The sequence below is a fragment of the Phalaenopsis equestris genome, unplaced genomic scaffold (genome assembly GCF_001263595.1).
Source record: "Phalaenopsis equestris unplaced genomic scaffold, ASM126359v1 Scaffold000364, whole genome shotgun sequence".
Taxonomy (NCBI): Eukaryota; Viridiplantae; Streptophyta; class Magnoliopsida; order Asparagales; family Orchidaceae; genus Phalaenopsis; species Phalaenopsis equestris.
In genome coordinates, this window is record NW_018164806.1 from 1,123,871 (window position 1) to 1,145,558 (window position 21,688).

The window sequence follows — 21,688 nt, forward strand, 5'->3', positions numbered from 1 at the left end:
AGCACCTTGGTTCTGTATCAGATTTATCACCATTTGGATATCTGGTTTGGAGTGCTTACACGAGGAATCTATGGCATGCACTTGGCTAAACTATTTGAAGAAGGGTTGGAAATATTTTCATTTTTTTTTTCGAGCACGGACATGAAGTTTATCATATATGTTATTTAACAGATGTAATCTTTTCGCTGCATCCATGATAAGTCACGCATCCGAGTGCATTTGGATAGAACCAATCATATACTTCAGATTTATTTGGGATCACTTTTATTTTTTATCTTTTTTTTTTATTTTAATTTTTATTTTAAAAACAAATTTATTTAATACATTTCTTCATATTTTTTTTTTTATTTTTGAAAAAAAAAATTTAACTTGATTTTAAAATCACTTGAAATACCCAAGTGTTATTTTAAGTGTATTTAAAAATAACTAAAAAAAAACTATAACATGCCAAACATATTTTTTTAAAATAAAACAAACAAAAAATAAAAAATAAAAAATAAAAAATGATCCCAAATAGCTCCTTACATATCCACTATAACATGCCAAACATATTTTTTTTAAATAAAACAAACAAAAAATTAAAAAAAATAATAATAATAAAAAATGATCCCAAATAGCTCCTTACATATCCATGTATTTTGCCTCACTAAGATTTCATTTGAAACATCCATGACGGTCATCGAATTTCTTTTAAAAATTATGTTCAACACAGGAGATGTGGTGCAATCTAAAATGACAAAAAATTATCATTCTTATGAAAACTTCCAGAGACACTCTGTCCTGCTATTTCAACAAATAAAATTTTTACAGACTTCAACATTTGTCAGAAGCACTTCTAAAGCTCAAAGAAAAAAAATCATGTCTTTATTACACACACAAAAGAATATAATTGTCCAAGAAAATACATGAAAGTAATATCAACGAGTTACAATATTGTTTGGGTCCCCAAAAAAAAAACGAGAGAAGAAACTATACATCAAAGAATGGATAAATAATAATGCAAACCTAGTAGCAGCGCAGCTTTACATTTCAACAAGTTCAGAGCATTTTCATATTATAAGATACACAGACATGGCCTCAATAAATTATAGGATCCGTACAATTACAAAACAGAAAATATTGGAATCTCTTGTGAGGGAGAAAGGATAATCCATATCGTCTTTTCGCTTCCATTTATGGCTTTTTACATGCCAAAATTCTAAGAACGCAGTTGCAATGCAATCTACCTTGCTATCTCAATCTTCCCTCTAAAATTATATTTACATGGCAAACCTAGAAAGAATTGAATTATCTATGAACCCCCTCTAAAAATTGGCACCAGATAGCTTGCTTTGCAGAAAAATATTTCTGGTTGGATAGACCGAAGTCGTAGGTTGGATTGAAGAGAAGTAAACCTAAAACAATGCATCTTGTCGTCATAACCCCTCAAAATTACATTTTAATGAAATGCCTATTCTGATCCAAAAATGCATTCATGTTGGGCGGACGAAATCACCATGCTACTAATACATAACGGACATGGACAAAGATTTAGTATAAGGGAATGTTTTTTATCTCCAGATTGCAAAATACGAATTACTTGAACTAATCTACAAATGAGACGCAACCAAATCTGCTGTTGAAGATGGATTTTCATATCAAACTCTCATTCTAGAAAAATCTGAAAAGTTTTTAAGAGGAAAATATTAGGGAGGAGAAATAAACCAAAGTAGAACCATTTAACATATTGAAAAAGGAATGTGGAACTTGTGTACCTCTTGAAGGTTTCTTTCCTTCCATAGCTTCTTTCTTAGCCTGGCAGCCACGACAAAGTAGCGGGCCATCCCAAGGTCGAACTTTTGCTGATTTTGATGAACCAGCATGTACCGAAATGCCCTCACCAGCTTTCAACTCAACCTGACAAACAGCACATAAAAGTAACTTGAAAATGTTGCACACTGGATATACCATGTTTAACCTGCAAACAACAAAACAAACACATGAGATAAACTGCAATTCCAAGATGTAAAAATGTCGAAAATAAAATAATGCAGAAATACGAGCAGAAGATAAAATAATGGAGAAAACTTCTCAATACTTAATTTTTGTTCTTCGCTTTGTACAAAAGAGGAGGTGTATATACATCACCAATACGCATTATACAAAAGGGCAAAAATAAGAAAGGGTCGGCGATCCTACACAAAAGCACATGAATTACAATATGAGGACAATAGAGGAATTGATCCAACGGCACAAGGCCTCTGTGTTCTTATTATGATCGGAGAGTCAGTGGGCTCACCGTAGAATGCATTGCTGTAGCCCATTACTGTAGCGCAATATTGTAATGTGGTACTATGGCACGGTACTCTTATAGTAATTCAAAACTATCCCTCAAAATTAATGGTAGAGATCCAACATTCCAAGGTTGCCAATAATATTTCAGATCGTCTCATATCATTTTGATCCAAAAAGTCTGACAAATCTATCAGGCAATGGCTCTGAACTCAGCTTTAGCATTTGATTTTGAAACAAGGGTTGCTTCTTATTTCTTCAAGTTGTGAGATTTTCTCTTTAAAATGTATAGTACCTAGAAGTGGATCTTTAATCCACAGGCGATCCCTATATTATGCAAATTTGAATCCTTCAATTTGTAGGGTAACATAGATTTTGTATAAATTTCTTTTTTTTTTTTTTGTATTTGATTTAAAATATTTGAGAATTTTACAGACTACATGAAGGTGGAATTATTTGTGTTTTTGTATGAATTTGTTTAGTGGAATTTGGCTCATATATAAAAAGTTAAGACGGGTGTGGGAAATATATAAAAAGTGATGTTAAGACGGGTGTGGGATATATACAACAAGTTTTCCAATGACATTTTATATTATCTCATAAATACGCTAGTTTTTATTCACTAAGATCCAATTTTTATACTCAATTGGAGTTTCACATGGGTACATTCTATCATCTTGACTTCTTCAAGCAGATCCATAAAATATTTTTGGTTCACGAAAATATCCCTTCTATAAATTTAACACGTCTATTCCCAAGAATTATATTAGTTTTCTAGTTCTTTCATTTTGAATTATTCAACAAGCCATTTTCTGAAAGTTCTTCTCTATTGATTGTCATCTCCAATAATAATTATATTGTCCACATATACAATAAATATATAAATTTTATCATTATGCATACATTTTTCAAAGAGACTAAAGTCACATTGGTTTTGTTTATATTTAGCTCGTTCCACAGACCTTGTAAATCTGTCAAATCAGGCTATTGCTGATTGTTTCAGTCTGTATAAGGCCTTTTTCAATCTGCATTCCTGATTCTTTTCAAGGAGCTATCAAATCCTAATGGTGAAGCCATAGATCTCTTCTTCAACATCCCCGTGTAAGAATATATTTTTTTATCATATTATTATATAAGCCACCCATAATTTACCACTAAAGATATCAGAATGTGAATAATATTCATTTTTTTAGTATAAGCAAAAATTTCTTGATAATCAATCTCACATAATTGAGTATATCATTTTACCAACTATCTTGTTTTATACCGTTCAGGTTCTCATCTGCTCTTTTTACCATGAAGATTTATTTGCATCCTATTGTGTTCTTGACTTTTGCTAATTCAACAATCACTTATGTATGATTATTTCCTAAGACATTCACCTCCTCTCTCATGCCCTCTATCCAATTTTTATTTTCAGCTATGTCAAATAGAGTATATGAGATGGAAATGAGGTTGGCGTTAATGTTGATTAGAAGCATTTTATGTGATGGCAAAACTTTATGAAATGACGAGTACTTAGAATATGAATTAGCAGTGAGCTAATCAATTTTACCTGCTAATAGTTCTGAATCTTGGACTTACTAGAGATCTTGCTAGCTTTATTCCTTCTTGTATAAACCTCAAGAGGCATAGTTGGTACAATGCTTGAATTTATAGGATTTTGAGTTACAAGCACGTCAAGATGACATATCATCAAATTTATTTTCAGCAGGGAATTCCCTCCTTGAAAATGAGTTTGCTTGAAGAAACAATAAGTTTCATTAAAAGTGACATTCATTGAAGTGGAAAACTTTTTCTTGATAGATAATAACATTTATATCCTTTTATGTGATAAAATATACAACATTTAAGAGCTCTTGGATTAAATTTTTTATCTATGTTGTTTATGGATATGTACATAATCAATGCATCCAAAAATTTTAAAAGATATCTTTGATAAACTGCTTATAGGAAAAAGTCTCCCAAATAATTTAAAAAGACTTTTAAAATCAATTATTCTAGAAAGTATTCTATTTATTAAATGAGTAGTTATTAGATCAACTTTTCCTCACTTTTATTTTGGTATTTAATCATGGAGGAGAAATGTCCTGGCCGCCTCTAAAATGTTGTAATGTTTTATTTGTTCCGTTTTTTTTAATGAGTATCAAAGTAAAAGGATAAGTGGATAACAGTCTCTTTCTAAATAAATGAAGATAACATGTTATTAAAATAATCATGGGCATTATCAGTCTGAAAAATTTGTTGTTAGAGTTAAATTAACTCATTATCATGACAATGAATATAGAAAGTCTAGTGCTAATATTGAACTACATACAATCAAGTCATTCGAGTGCAAATATCAATAAACATAATAAAACCGACCCCAAAGATACTGGAGATTTTACGGGATCGCCATATAACAAAATGAATAAAAAAATAAATAAAGGTTCTTGAGTTACTTTCAAGGAAAAAAATAATGTATACTAATTTCACCAATTTCACAATAAAAATACTTATGTCTGTAGTATACACTAAATATTTTTAAAAGAAAGGTGTCATAATCTATAATAGTGTGTCCATATGATATCGATGGTGTGATAGATGAAGCTGTATAACTATTGATTTTTGACCCTTAAGAAAGAATAATTTATCATTTTCTTTAGTTTATCCAATTGTCTTGCTCGTTAGGTCCTGAAAAAAATTGTGACCAGAAAAACAATGACTTCGCAACGATGATCTTTGAAAAAAAATAGTGACCAAAAAAACTAGTTGTAAAGTTTGGAACAAGCAATATGTTATTGAGGATTAAATTGAAAGGAATGAGATGCATCTTGTTCTCAACAGTTCCTAATGATCCATCTGCAAAATTTATTATTTTATTGCTATAACAAAGTCATATTGCCTATGGTCCCTTAACTTATCATCCAGTAAATAGAAGAATTATTGGAGGTACTGAAAACATATAAATTAGAAAGCATGTCATTCATAGCAAAGGAATCAAAAACTGACCCGACACGTCAAATCGACTTGAAAAGTCCAAGTTAGGTTGACTAAAAAATTTTTTTGGCCAAGTTCAAATAATAAATCCTAACTCTTTTTTGGGTCGGATTGGGGTTGACCTTCCAACTAGAAATTGATAGAAAACTAATTTCCTAACCATAAATTGACTCAAAATCAACCAATAAACTTCAAATTAACCAGACATTGACTCAAAATTAACCCAAATTTGACCTAAAAGGTTTTTATGTCTTACGTTAAACGAGTTAACATGTCAAGTTCAAGTCTATGGCTTGAAAGTGGGTCTTGTTCTAGTTGGATATTCGAGTTGGACTTCTGACCCATTTAATATTCAGGTCAAGTTCAAATTAAACACTTTCAAGTCAGGGCAAATTTGGTTCAAACCTGAACCCAACCCACAAACCCAATTTGACAACACTAATTTGAACCAGAAACAAAATTCTATCGTTTTTCCTTAAAAATTGAGAATTTTTTTTAATTTATCAAACTCTTTTGAATAGCAGTTCTTACTCCACTAGACATGCTTAATATTTTTAATTTTCTTTATTTCCAACCATAACTTTGGGACTTTTAGTAAAGTATTTATCTTTGATGTGCATTTCTTTTTTAACAATTATATCAGAGATTATTCTTTAAAGTATATTTTTGTTAGTCTTTCAAAGAAAATTCAATGATAGGTGGATGAGTGGCTTTACACTTAAAGACAAAATACGAAATGATTATATCTGTGATAGGGTTGGTGTAGCTCCTATGACGTACAAAATTAGAGAAAGTCGTCTTAGATGGCTTGGTCACATTAAGCGTTGACCATCTTATGATCCGATTAGGAGAGAGGATGTTTTAGATTCGACTTGTGTTAAGAAAGTCAGAGGTAAACTTAGGAAGACTTGGGCTTATTGTATAAAAAATGATCTTAATTTATTAGAACTAAATGAAAATATGACACTAAATAGGACGCAATGGAGAAAAAGGATTCGTGTAACCGACCCCACGTAATGGGATTAAGGTTTTGTTCTTGTTGTTGTTGTTGTTTCAAAGAAAATTCTATGAAAAATTTTCTTATCTTGAGATTCAGAAAATATCAAGCCAATATCATTGAAAAATAAAAGAATAAAAAATTAAAATTCCGACACAATCTTCCTTTTGTTTTGTCAAAACATGCTCCACAGTACCATAAAAGCTTTACATTCCTTCCTATTTCTATCCTTATGTTTCTTAAATCACTCTCAAGCTTCTGATTTAGCCCCTTCTCTATTTCATGTATATCACAACTTGTACTGTCAAGTTAAAATTGAATGCTTGTGTAAGCGTTTGATGTCTTAAGCAAAAGTATAATGGCAAGATTCTTATACACTTCTCGTTCAGAAAAAAGGTAACGAACTCAAATCATAAGTTTTGTTGCTGAACATATAGTAAATATTACTCTACTATAAAAAGGGGTGATGAAATATAAAATAGCGCTAGCTAGCAATAAAATATCAAATATTATGGAAATAAAGAATAACATTTTTGCTGTTTGTAGCTGCTGACGTTTACATTCAATGTATAGAGGACAAAAAAAAATTAAAGAATGAAAGAACTGGGATCATGTATTTCATGTAAAATACACTGACCTCTGAGCAAGTACTGCAGAACCATCTTCAAACAATTCCTCCACTGCATACGGTTCAAAATAACTTCTAATTAAATGATGAGATGGTGACTCGTCGGGCTTCTTGCGGAACATATGTTTTAACCCCTTCATTCCTTGCCTCTTAGGTAGAGCAACAGAAGGCGATATCTTCTCCGGTGGCAATAAATCAACAACTATACATGTAGTATCATCTCTAAGTCCCTTTACAAGCACAGCTTCCTACAATTGGAATATGTATATTTGGTTAGCAGGTGAGACAATTTTCAACTGATTAATTAAAAATCATCATTATGAAATACTTTAACAATTTTGTTGGCAGCAACATCTGCTGGAAGGCCACGAGAAAAATCAAGTGCTGACTGGAAACTCAATGCATCCCACACGCCGTCACTAGAGATGATGAGGCGGCCACCTGCGTTTGATAGCTGCAAACATAGTATAGAAACAGCACCGGAACATTTCTATGTTAAATTGAAAGGTATAAAGTGAAAAGCCAATGTTAAGTAATCAAGTTTCTCTGTTAGTCGATGCAAGCAAAATAAACATCTTAAGTATGGCCAACCCAAGCAATTAGATTACAAATATAAATTAAAATAAGTACGCCATAAAACAGAATAGTAAAACTATGACACACAAGTTTATAGCCATCAGCAACAAACCCAAACTATGCAAACCTGTGCTCATGATTTTCTAGTCTTCAACATCATTAAACTTATCCCAAGTCCCAATCACCTGGGGTCAATTATATAAATCTCCCTTTTTCTTTCATCATTGCTATGTTTTCCATAGACAGTTAAACCTACCTTGAGAAAATATTTCTACACAATTTTATCCATATTATCGTTGGACTGTCACTTTTTTTCTTCCTCATCACTGCCATTAGTCATATATATATCTAATTATATTTCCACTGCCTTAGTACAGATAGATACTAATCACATTGAAACCTAATATAAGCATTTCCTAATCTATCCCTCTATTGTTTATCATACATTCATTGTTGTATTCTAATTTCTGTCACACAATTTGTCCATACAATAACTACTTTAAAACCAAATGTTTTATTAAGTTTACCTTAAATTCTAATCTTATTCTAATATTAAATATACTCTTTAGACACTTGTTTATTTAGAACAACTAGCCTTTAGGCCCTTAAATAAAGTTATATTCTCATCAATATCACCATTCTTCCATATAATAAATCTAATAAATTAAAATCTGTCACACCACAGTATTACCTTATCTAATAATAAGGCTAACAATTAATAATATCACTCTAACTAAAATTGCATATTATATTTGCTCTACTAATCCTCAACACGTATCTTCTAGATGTATCTTCCAATATTTTAATTTTTAACTTATTTCAACATAGTCCAATTTGACTGTAACCGTCTTCTACTAAAAAAAAAATACACCAAGATACAATATTCTTCATATCTTTCGCAAACATCTCCAAAACTAGTACAAAAAATAAGAATTTAGAGTAGATCTCTGATGCAAATCTATTGTGGTAGTGAACACTTAAATCACTCCACAACTAAAAAAGTAATAAATGACATCATACATAGATTCCTAACTTCAACTGGCTTAAGCAAAAACATTTTTTTTTTAATTAGTGCTTACAAAATCAGTTCGCGTACTTAATAAAAAGTCTTTCTTAGGATCAATAAAAAACATAGGAAAACATTTCTTTGTTTTTTGTACAATCTCATTAATTGCCTTATACGAAAAAATAAAGTCATAATGAATCTATCGAACATAAAATCAAATTTATTGTTAAAATCGACATAGAGACTATATTCCATCTTCGATAAACCTTTTTGTATCACTTTTAATTTAACTTCCTCGATACTTTTTTAAATGATTTCTCAAAATAGCATTTATAACTTTCATGGCATCTTAAACATTAAATCGCACTTCTAATGCATCAAATTTGATCTCAATCTCTTGACTTTTTCTTTTACAATGGTTATTTTTTTTTTTTTACACAAAAACGTATTTATAAGATTTTTTAAATCCATATAATTATTACAAGCAGCCAGCATAAAACTTGTCGAAAAAAAATCAAAAATCATATAATTATTACAAGCCTCAGTAGCATTTACATAAAGTCAAAAGATATTTATTTTCTTTTATACCGTTATACTTTCCTTGAAACACTACAAAATATCATTACTTGATCTATTTCTATACTATCTTAAAAAATGCATAATTTTAAAGAAACTAATCATCTTATCACAATCAAGTTTGTCTCATGTATAGAATTTCAATCTATGTCTCTCTAAAATTTATCTTGAAAAATTTACAACTTTAATATACAAGTTAAATCTTAACTCAAGAAATTTATTTATTTTGCTCTATATTATGCTCAGAAGATATACATCCATAACTAATATTTATATTATGTGATCAAACTTTTTCTAGAAATCACTTCACAAATTTTGCAAAAGAGTTTCTTTCCTTATTGTATCGAGCAACCTATTGTAATTTGATTACTTCAATTTTAAAAGCATCATGTAAAGTTTTTTCCATATATTTCTCTCTATTATGTAGTACCAACCATGAATCCTCTCATTTTTCACCCTATCAAAACATATAATTTCATCTAACTAACTTCCAAAAATTATTCTCCTCAATCATACATTGCCATGGTTTATACATCTCCCCAGAATTTATTTTTCTAAATATCTTCTAGTAAAATACAAAGTAAGCACATGCAAAATGTTCTACCAAATGAGCAACTAAATGGAAATTACACTATCACTACTATTAACCTCAAATTTTTTTTCTCTCAACTCTATCTATTAGTATCCCTCCCCAATCCTTATTGTCAGTCCTCTCAACATATAATAGCTTATGCACTTCTCCAATGTGATTGGATGCTCCCCTTTCCATATAATTTCATACAAAGAAACAATATTAGTTTTTTTAATCATTTTAGCCACTTATTCTCATCTTCCCATTTAAAATCCTCAAATTTCATTGAACAAAAATAATCTTAATCTTAAAACTAATCAGTAATTGTCAGTTTTTATCATAATTAGGCCAAGTTGTGATGGGTCAATTAGAAGTGAGCCCTTTACTCCTAGGTAACCCTTGCATATTTTTCACTAAATTTGACTTGTAGCGCATTACTTATAGTTGATGTCCTAGCAAGCATCACTTCTACAAAATGACCTAGAAGCAAGTTTCAATTTTGGTTTATTTTATGGAACCCACAACCTTTCTCAGGAGTGGGAACTCTATTAATAAGAAAACTAATGGTGCCCTATTATTAAACATTACAACTTTTTTAATCAATATGGAATAATTTTATATAGTAAATAAAGTAAAGCAAAAGCTATAATTTCTTCCCATGAAGCACATACCTTCACCTGCTTCACATGAGGAATAGGAACAATGAATTCACCAACGTCCATGTCGCCAATTGATCTTGAGAGACACAAGCCACCAGGCCAACACCTGAGAGGTCCGATCTAGAAATAGATTTCATCAGATTCAGAACAAATAACATATCCAAATTTTAGGGAAAAAAATCTTTAGGAACTAAGATAAACTAGGAACTTCTTTTCAAACAAAATGATGCAAATGTTGCTTCTAAATCACCATGCACCATCGCTTCCAATCCACTACAGTTGTCATTACTGGAGTCAAATAGCGGCAACATTAGTCAGATAACCTCACCAAACCCCCTGCAGTCACAATAAAAGAAAAAGGGAGTTGCGAGAGGCCTTCTAGAATTTTGGAGGCGGAGGAGTTCTTGCAAGGCCAGGCACCAAAAAATTACAAATAAAAAAATAAAGTTACTAGTATTCATCTTGATGGTCACAAATAAGCCAGACGTCTTCTACCAATTTACCATGAACTAAAAAATAAAGTTAAAAGTTGATCAGCTGCGCCATCATTTAGGTAAGGGCTGGAGACGAGCAATTTGCATGAATCACTTGGTACAATCTCTCAAGGAAGTACATTAAGAATTCCCTTGCGGTTTCATAAAGAAGTCAGACTGCCACCACTATGGTAAATGCACAATAGAAACCTAATAACTTTGCCATTCCTCCCCCTCCCTCCCTCCCATTCTCCCTCCCTCTCAAACTGCCCACTCCCTCCCACACCCTCAATGACAGCTGCATGTTAAAAAAATAAAAAATATATTGGAGAAAATTATATTGAACGTATTGTTTGAACACACCCTTCTTTATTATTATAATTAAATTCTTACAAGTAGACCACCTAATCCTTTCCTTATAATGTATTAGAAAATATACTCATTTTTCTATTGATCCCGATCAGATCAAAATAATTTTAAACCACTGAAAAATCAAAAACAATCAAAAATGATTTCCAAGATCAGCATCATTATCCAAAACTTTTATCCAAGTCAAATAGTTCGAGTTAATTTTATCCAAATAAAAATTTAGGCAGGTTCCTCCAACTGTTTTTTTTTTTTTTTTCCTTGGAGAACAAAAATTAAATAAAAACAAGCATTAATAGGGGTAGACCACTAAAGCCAATCATTAATCTAGGCTTGACCATCCATGATGAGCTTTAGAGGGTAGTAGAATAGGCTTTCATGAGTTTGAATAGCCCATTTGGGCACCCCTACTGCCCCAGATCAAGCTGCATTATTACTTGCCCAAATCAATTACAATGTAAATTTTTCAGTTCATCGCTACTTAACCTGGATAGTGGTACAATGATCCCTGTTTTCTTCAGCATATTACTCAACAAATTGAAAACAAATATCCCAACACAAGTTTTAAATGAATCTGGACTTTAAACTCGGTTTTGTGCTTCAAAAGTGAAAGCACTGGCACAAGCCAAAAAAAAATTCTTTTTAGAGAAAATAAAGTCAGTATTGCATAGAAGATTTTGTACTTCATAGGAAAAAAAACTGTCTACTACACATCAGCAACCACTACCTTCCATAGCAGATCTCTGCATTACAATGCTTGGCCCAGCACATTTTTTAACATGACCCAACTCCTCCCTCTCAATCCCCAACCCTACAAAAGATTAACTGCCTTATCTTAGAAGGATAAGGCCTTCCAAACACATGAAAATGAGAAATTATCAATATATCCTTTTAAGTAAATCACCAAAGACAATTCTACCATCCATGTTATGTTAAAGAGCACAATTATCAGGATCATGTCGACCTTAAGCACAGAGAAAAAATGAAAGAGAAAATAGCAATTAAAAAGAACACATGCTGATGGACAAAGAGATATAATACTGTAGGTGCTAAAAAAATGGCTCGAAATTAATTACAGATCAAAAAAGTAATCTTTTAAAAATTGAAACACACCTCTGTTCCACCAGCAAGATTTAGTTTCCCAACCTCACCCCCACATGCGGTAATGCGTTCCACCCTGTAAGAGAATACATTAGGAAAAAAAAAACAATGGAACCTGAAAATCTTCTACAGCAAATGAAATTGAACTTACTCGTCCTTGTTTTCATCTAGCCTGTGATCTGCTGATAAAAGATAAAGTGAACCTTCAGCAGATTCAAGAATACAGCGTGAATCACCAACTGATGCTACTGTTACCGTCCAGCCATCTATAATCACAAATGTTACTGTCGTTCCTGAAGTTTTTGCTGTGTGGTTAAAAAAAATAATTTAGAAACAGAATTTTGTGACAAAAACAAATGTTTATTAGTATGGCAAAATTTTATTTTAAAAAAAAACAGAACGAAGCATTCCGGTATTTCAATATATTGATAGTCGTGGCACATCCACATGGTCCCTTAAACTGCTAAAATTTTCATTCATCTTTATAATCTTTATTAGCAAATGCCAAACAGGTATATATGCAGAGAACAAAAGTCCAAGGTATTAATGCTAGAACATGAGTATAAGGCGGAACGACAGGGTTAGAGATATTCTTGCACTTAAAAATTTAAAAGAATTATAAATTAATTTCCAACATCCAATCATGTCCACACCTTTAGTTTGAAAATCTTTATCTGTTTTAACAAATCCTGCAACCAAAGCTCGTGGTAGCGCTGCTAACCACTCATCTCTACTAACATCTGAAGGAATGGCACACAAAATATTGTTTAAGAGGTTCTCCTTGGCATATATGGCAGCTGCAGATCCATTGTGACCATCAAATAGCTGCAAAAAACAAATGCAGACGGTTGTCAATTGTGACTGGTAGTGCGCAGATTGTGTGGACAAAAATAATTCAGAACTCAGGAAGATAAAAAACAAATAACACTAAAATTAAAATTTGCCTAACCAAGCAACATCTTAAATTCAGCCGATTAATGTGACTGCTCGGTAGATTATATCAACAAAAATACTATAACACCAATTGAGCCGCTCTTAGCCTAAAACTAAATGATTTAAACCATTTGTATGATGAATTGTTAGCTATATGACAACAAGCACGATGCTTTTAAATCAATTCAGCAACTCTGCTTTATGCACCACGAAAAATATTGCCACATTGTAAGCGAAAGAAAAAAATATTACATTTTTAAGAAAAAAAATAAAAGCCGGGTCTAACTAGTGTCGGCAACAAACAAAAGTAGATTACACTGGCCATGCCAAGTGTACGCAGCTTGATAGAGTTCTTCTGAATCAAAAAAACTTTTAGCACCATATAAAGTAGAAAAATTGGCCTGAAATAGCTAGAACATGTGAAGATAAGAATTGTTCACGGTAACCTCTTTAACAGGACCTAATAACAACTCAGGCCTAATCCGTCAAAAAATTTCATTAAAAGAATGAAAAAGAAACAATACAAAGTAACAAGAAAATACAAAACCCTATCACAATGCAAAGGATAACTTCAAAACAAACTAGCATTTAGTCCCAACGCTGAGCCAGCATTTTGATAACGTTGCAGCATCAAAAATGTACTTTCATATCCACGTTTACAAACTGTAAGAGATGCTACACACACAGCAAAGTCAACTATGCCGCTAACCAATTATAAAAATAATAAAAAAAAGGTTATTTGATTCGGCCCAGGAAGTTTGCCAAAATTACTAATTAAATAAAATTAAATTTTCCACTTATGGAATCACCTTAATGAAAATAAAAGGAAAGAAACTAGCACACTCAATTAAGTTGTGTTATTATATATCATTCAGGCCAGATTCCTTCTAACATACTTATGTTCAACTAACTGAGAAAAACATGCCTCTTTTGATTCATATCTACAACAAAAGCTATAATGAAATCTCTTACCAACAATTCATGCAAAATCCATAAATATTTCGCTAAAGTTCCATAAGTCAGGTTAAAATTACTACGTGTTCATTTTTTTACACTTGACACCCTTTTTCATCAATCCAGCACACCAAGTAAACAGCATAACTTCAAAATTGCTTAAATCAATTTATCAAGAACAGGAGACATAAAAGATAAACCAGAACTTTTGAAACAAAGGCAATGTAACAAAATTAAGGTTTCCTCTTCCTAATCAACATCATGAGCCTTATCCCAAGACCAGTTATTTGAAGACAATCTACTCTGCAATATTATATTTGCACAACTTCTAATCATGTTTATGTTACCGAAAAAAAATTTAAGCCGAGATTCAATTCGAAGCTTAAGAAAAAGCTTAACGCTAAAATTAGGGGATCATTCTGTATCCTATTTTTGGCAGGATTTAAGAAGCATTCAGCTCAAATTCCGCCAAACAGACTTTTGGGGATTTTAAATCCTAGCATTTCAATAAATCTCATTCAATTCTAAAAATTCCGTCGCCCAACCCCCGTTGCAGACTAAAACAAACACAGAAAACAAGAACAACCATCATCAGAAACAGATCTTCGCATATCATCCCTATCAAGAGTTGCACTAGTTTCCCCTAAAATGGTATCATACATCCACCCTAATTCTTCCACCAACAGCCTGCTTCTATGAAAGCGGGACATAATTACGCAATCCGCAGGAGAAATATTGATGGAATTACCGCAAATACGGAGAAGGTGGTGACGCCATCCCCCGGCACCCGCTGGCACTCAGTCTTGAGAAAAGTGAAGTCCTCACCCTTCTTGCTCTGGTTGGCAAGACCATGGAGAATGTCAGGCTTCTCGATCTTCTCGCTAGACACCTCCCGCTTCAACAGAATCGAAAGTGGCATCATCCGATCGGCACAGGGGCTGCCGCCACCGACTCCCCCACTAGCCGACATCGAAGAAATTAACCCGTTACTCCTTTCCGCAGGCAAGATCGATCAATCGCGGAAGTGGAATAAACTCGATCGCCTCCTCGTGAAACCCGAAATCAAATACATTTTATCTGTAACGCATATTCGCGGAAGGAATTTACGCGCACACGCGTGGTCGATTCAAAGGTGGATTAATGAAGAACTTTTCGTTTTCCAATCTTTTCGGGTTCCTTTCTCTCCTGTTCTGTGCCATGGAACGGATCTCATTTCTGGCGCAAGTGATTCACCATACACGACCAGAGGCTAGCCCCAGAGCGATAACGTGCGTAGCGGAAGGCCGGCTGATGGTTGACATGGTAGTCGTGCGGCCAAGCTGGCGTCGACGTGAACTTGGTGAACTCTGAACTTGCCGACCTAACCTCAACGTATTCGATACCGGAAAAACGCGGTGTGTGACCCGATGTTGCACCCGTTGGACCCTAAACCCTAAAACATCGAACATTCGAACCGGACAGGGCTCTCATGGCTTCATAAATCGATTTTGCTCGAAATTAAAGACTTGGTTTTTTTTTTATTTGATAAAAAATGTGTAATTTCAATTTCAATTTATCTTTCAAGGTGGTTGGAAAGTGAGCCTTCATTTGAGAAGATATTCAAGTCCCATTAAGTTGTTCTAAATGCCAATATGCTGATTTGTTTTCTTTCTGTAAACTAGCATCTTTATCGTCTCCCGAAATTATTTCGCCCTAACATCTAATTTTGTTGGTTAAAAAGTCAGATGACAATACATTTTCCAGTCATGCAATTTTTAAAGGAGATTCGAAGCTCCTTCAAATGAAACATATATCTCTTTCTTTTCCAACTTTTTATCGTACATATATATATTTACGATATATATATATATATATATATAGAATAAAATATGAATCAACACAAACCATGAGAAGAACACAGAGATTTAACGAGGTTCGGCAAAGAATTGTCTACGACCTCGGGAGCGAGCGGCAGTTTCACTATCTCAGAGAAGTTACAATTATCATCCCATATGATTACACATATATATAGACATATACAAACCCTCAGATAAAATTACAATCACACCCTCGCTCTTCCCAACCCCCTATATTCCAAGAGACACTCCTTTTCACCAGGAGACACACCTCTTCACCAAGAAACTCCAACTCCCTAGATATGAGCCATACCTAACAATTATCCACTTTGGCGAATATCCAGCACCTTAGGAGATATGCTTCATCTGGTATATGTGCCTACCAAACAAATTTAATCCTCAGTGAATATTCAGCCCCTTTAGGAGAAAATCTCCACCTTGCGAATATCCAATCCTTTAGGAGAAAAAATCTCCACCTTGTGAATATTCTACCCCTTAGGAGAAATATCTCATGAAGTTTCTTATACCAAAGTGGGTTGGACAACCAAACCATCTAACCTGGCTTGGCTAAAGTTTCTGTTGCATTTTCACCATATGATTCAACAGAGCGATCTCCACATGCAACTGTACTTCCTATCAGTTTATAGATGTTATCTACAGTGATCTTCCATTTCATCACAGTCAGTGCACCCTTAACAATTCCGATGGTTTCCCTATCCTCATCTGCCTTAGGAATGAAATCATTTATGTGTAAAGTGCCCAAGAAAATCAAATTCTTCTTCAACTCTGGAACATGTCTGACATCACATAATGTTCTAACAGTATCATCTTAATTCTGACTTTATCAATATCAACAATATTGCAACGTCTATTATCACCCAAATAGACTGAACCAGAATCAGATAATTTGTATGAAGTAAATCACTCCCTGTTATGTGTTATGTGATAAGAACATCCGGAATCAAGAATTCATCTATCCTTTAACTGAGTTGTCGTAACTGAAAGTGCATCATTATTACTGTAATTTGTAATGTCACTCTGCACCATATTCACAGCCCTGGAAGATACATCATGAGTCTTCTTCTTGAACATTGGACAATCTCTCTTCATATGTCTATGTTCCTTACACTTAAAACAATGAATCTTCTTCCTTTAGGCTTTGACCTGGAACTTTGCCTTCCAGAATTCTCCTTCTCCTCCTTACTTTCACGATCTTGATTACCCTTAGCATATAAACAATTACCATGAGAGCTTTCATCTGCATTCTGCTTCCGCTGGTTGTGAGCCAATAATGTGGCAGCAATCTCATCAATTTTAATTGTTTATTTTCCATATGTAAAAGTAGTCACCAGATGTTCACAAGAAGTAGGAAATGAACACAAAAGAATCATTGTTCGGTCTTTATCCTCAATATTCACATCAAGTCGTGTCAGATCCGTGATTATTTGATTGAAGACATTCAAGTGCTGAACCAAATCAGTGTATGTCTGCATCTTCAGCCCATACACCTTTGCTTCAGATACAATTTATTCGTCCGAGATTTGGACATAAACTGAGATTCCAATTTCTTCCATACTTCTCATGGAGATTTCAGATTCATAACATGATACATAATCCCATCTGTGAGGCATAAACGTATGGTACCTGCTGCTCGAAGTTGTAACTCTTCCCAATCTTCATCTTCCATATTATCAGGTTTCGTAACCCGCAGAGCCTTCAAAATTATATGTTGTGCCAACAAATCTTTTACCCTTGTTTGCCACAATCCAAAGTTCCCGGTTCCATCGAACTTCACTATCTCAAATTTTGCTCCAGACATTCGTATTTGAAATTTAATCTTGCACCGTATTTTCCTGTATTGCTTCGAAAAACAAAAGAAAATACTCTACAAATAAATTCAAAGAAACCTGAAATTTTTCTTGTCAAATGCAGCAACTATCTCGCGATTTTCCTGTGATTCGTGAATCAAATTTTCCCACGAAGCACTTTTCCTGTTCGTACCAGTACATCGGTCAATTGCTGTTTCCGCGAGCCATAAATCCCTTCGCACATGTTCAAGGAATACTTCAACGAAAGTTTTGTTCACGAAATAATCGTGTCTGCTCGTCTCCTGCACCCAGTCGAACTCCACCTGTCGCAAAATCTCCTGCGAAGAACCGACAAATTTGACTGGTCAAAATTCCTCAAATTTTCTGCAAAACAAGGCTCCTGTTCGCGGTGGACAGCCTCTGTTTCACATGGATTGTTGAACCGACCGAACTCCTCTGTTTGCCTGAACTGCCGAACAAACTTTCGCAGAACTCTTCGTGGTTGCAGAACTCTCGGAAGAAACCTTCACACTCTTGTCCGCGCCTCGCGCGCGAAGCTTCCTCGAACTCTGCCCTCCCGAAATTGGCTAAAAGTTGGTTCCCTGGCCGCGGTTCCAACTCCTCGCGAAACCGCCTCCTCCGCAGCAGAACCCTTGCACCCGCGAATCTCCACGAATCCTTCTCTGGTTCGCAAATCCGTCCCACCCTGTAGCGGAAGAGAGCGAACCGTAGATCGCTCCTTCGTCAAACTCCTGACGAACTCCTACGTGAACTGCAGCACTGCCGCCAAACTCCGCGTCGCCGCAACTCCTCTGTCTGGTTCAATCGCGTCGCGAATCCTTCTCCTGTCCGCAGAAACTACAGAAACCGCCCAAACTTTCTTCTCAAATCTTCTTCCTACGTCGATATCCTCATGTTCCCTTGAAAGAGACTCTGATACCAATTGTTGTGAAAATTGAAGTGGAATTCAACAGGAATCGACACAAACCAGAAGAAAAACATAGAGATTTAGCGAGGTTCAGCAAAGAATTGCCTATGTCCTCGAGAGCGAGCGACAGTTTCACTATCTCAGAGAAGTTACAATTATCATCTCATAGGGTTACACATATATATAGACATATACAAACCCTCAGATAAAATTACAATCACGCCCTCGCCCCCCCCAACCCCCTTTATTCCAAGAGACACTCCTTTTCACCGGGAGACACACCTCTTCACCAAGAAACTCCAACTTCCTATATATGAGTCATATCTAACACTAAATTGCTAGGTCATTTACATAAATGCCACCCAACTCTTATGTAGGTACATATCTAATTCCTAATGCCCCGTTTGGGGCAGCTTATTGGTGCGGTGGGCATTTTGAAAACGTCTTCTTTGTGTTTGTTTCACATGTATTCTCTCAGTGATTTCATATCGCTAAACGCTATTTCATGTCGTTACTTCATTATTCGCGAATGCCCTTCAACCCATACTTTTCGCGTTACGTTAGAGCGTATTACCTCCAGCCCCTCGATCAATCTCGTCCCCGCCGTGTGCCTCGCTTCTTCTCCTCTTTGATCTCTCACCCTTCTCTCGCGAGATCGAAGCCATCCAGGTAAGAGGAGATCGATTTCTCTCCAGCCCCTCAATTTTTCTCCTAAGCCATCCCATCGAAGTCGGCTCCAACGGAGTTGTAATTCCGCTATACCGCAGAGGCGTAGGGCGGGTGTGTGATTCCCCTTCGGCATCTCCTTTAGCTTCGTCACCACTAAGTGTAAATATCTTAAAAATAAATTCTTTGAACAAGATTTCTTACAAAGCTTCTGACATATTGTTATTGTTGAGTTTTGGAGTCCGGTTCGATCGCTCTCGCTCCCGCTCCCTCAATTGTGAAATGTCACGACAGCTCCTGCCTCTCTTGTTCACGAACTGCTCCTCCAACTCTCGCTGACTTTCATGAATCGTCGTGCCTTCCGTCTTGTTTGCGATAAAAGGCACGGCTCCTTCAGTTTCTAAGCACAATTTTTTGTGTTCTTCTTCAAACTTTCTTAGGATAGATGAAGAGAAGTTTATCTTCTTCGGTGTATTTCAGTGTAGAGAAAGAAGAAGAAAGAGCAAGAATGTGAGAGATCCCATTTATAAGTCAAGACGATCGATTGGTGTATATTCCTAAAGTAGTAAAATCATTTGCAACTCCGTGAACGTAAGTGATTTGTCGAACCACTTAAATCTATGTGTTTTGTTGTGTTACTCTTTTTTGGTGTGAATTTTCTTGTTCTTTTTTTTCACTTTGTCAAATATCGTTCCTCTATTTTTACATATATACCACAACAGCTAGTATCAAAGCCGTGCTTCATATTTGAGAAAGAATGATGGCATCAGATGAAGTGAAAATTTCAGAGATTGAGAAATTTGATGTTACATATTTTGGTTATTTGAGGATGCAGATAGATGACTACCTCTATGGGAAGAAACTTCATCTTCCGTTATTTAGGAAAAGATTGATATGATGGATGAGGCTGAATGGAATTTGTTGGACCGACGGGTTATAGGGGTTATCGTTGCACACAACGTCGTCAAGAAGAGGAAGACTGCAGATCTCATGGCATCCTTATCAGGTGTGTATGAAAAGTCATCGAGAATAACAAAGTGTACTTGATGAAGAAGTTATTCAACTTGAAGATGGTGGAAGGTGTTCATATTGCTCAACACTAGAATGATTTCAATATTATCACAAATCAATTATTGTATGTTCAAATTTATTTTGATGATGAGATATGTGTGTTGTTATTGTTGGCATCATTGCCAAATAGTTGGGAAGCCATGACAATGGTAGTTAAGAAGATTGTTCTCCCTGGGCTTCTTCTTAGTGACTTATGGCAGAAGTGAAATTGAGTTTATTTCTCTTGTAAGTTTATCTTCTTTAGTGTATTTCGGTGTAGATAAAGAAGAAGAAAGAGCAAGGGAGTGAGAGCTCCATCTTATAAGTCGAGACGATCAACTGGTGTATATTCCTTAAGTAGTAAAGTCCTCTGCAACTTCATGGACATAAGTGAATTGTCGAACCACGTAAATCTATGTGTTTCGCTGTGTTACTATTTTTTGGTGTGAATTTTCTAGTTCTTTTTTCACTTTATCAAAGATCGTTCTTCTATTTTTACATATATATGACAACGACTTTATATATGCTTAAAAATACAAAAACTTGATATTGTTGCTAGAAGATTTAAATCCCCGGCAACGACGTCAAAAACTTTGACAGCGACTTTATATATGCAATAAAATATAAGATAAATATGGACGTATTAAATATTCAACAATTATAAAGTCACATTTATCAACGCAAGTATACGTATTGCTCAAGTAATATAGGGCTCTAATGGAGTCCTAGATATCGATCCCACAGGGAGTAGTTTAGAATTACATACTAAGACCTTAGAAAAGCAATACTTTAATCACAACAACGACGCAATTGAAATAAATAGATAATTTTAATAACTAATAAATAACTAATGATATAAAGTAGGGTTTAATTGTGATATTCAATTTGTAAGAAAGCATCCATCTCCTTTTCAAAAAATTATAGTGAATTGATAAAATTAATTAGTTCAATTTATATTGTGTAAAAAAGGAGCATACATATTCTTTACCCTTTGGTCCAGGCATTAAAAACATTGACTAATCTTATGCTTGTTTATTGAATCTGCGGCTAGGCTGGGAGGATACCGACTCTCACTTCGGAGCTCCCACGTTCCCCTCACCTGAGGGCTAACATCTACACTTCAGCACCCAAACGATAAGACCGAATTGGAGATTTTAGTCTGTCACTCTAAAATCTCCAATTCTACGCTCGATAATAATATTTCCATATTTATTTGCACCCAACTTCCAAGGGCTTTGACCTCCCTTAATCTTGAATGTAATCTTCACTTTAGTTGTAAAACTCAACATATTTTAACAAATCAATTGGCCA

General features: G+C 34.5%; 1 protein-coding gene across 1 annotated transcript; it reads right to left on the reverse strand.

Annotated features, from left to right (window-relative positions):
* Positions 1 to 1,083: 1,083 nt before the first annotated feature.
* Positions 1,084 to 15,529, reverse strand: LOC110026324 (probable protein phosphatase 2C 12). Its single transcript, XM_020727217.1, has 9 exons — positions 14,839 to 15,529; positions 12,857 to 13,028; positions 12,355 to 12,508; positions 12,216 to 12,279; positions 10,276 to 10,383; positions 7,204 to 7,329; positions 6,885 to 7,123; positions 1,755 to 1,957; positions 1,084 to 1,660 (listed from the first exon to the last, which is right to left on the reverse strand). Exons 1-9 carry the CDS (start codon positions 15,058 to 15,060, stop codon positions 1,638 to 1,640), a joined length of 1,311 nt encoding a protein of 436 aa, XP_020582876.1. The 5' UTR covers positions 15,061 to 15,529; the 3' UTR covers positions 1,084 to 1,637.
* Positions 15,530 to 21,688: the final 6,159 nt, after the last annotated feature.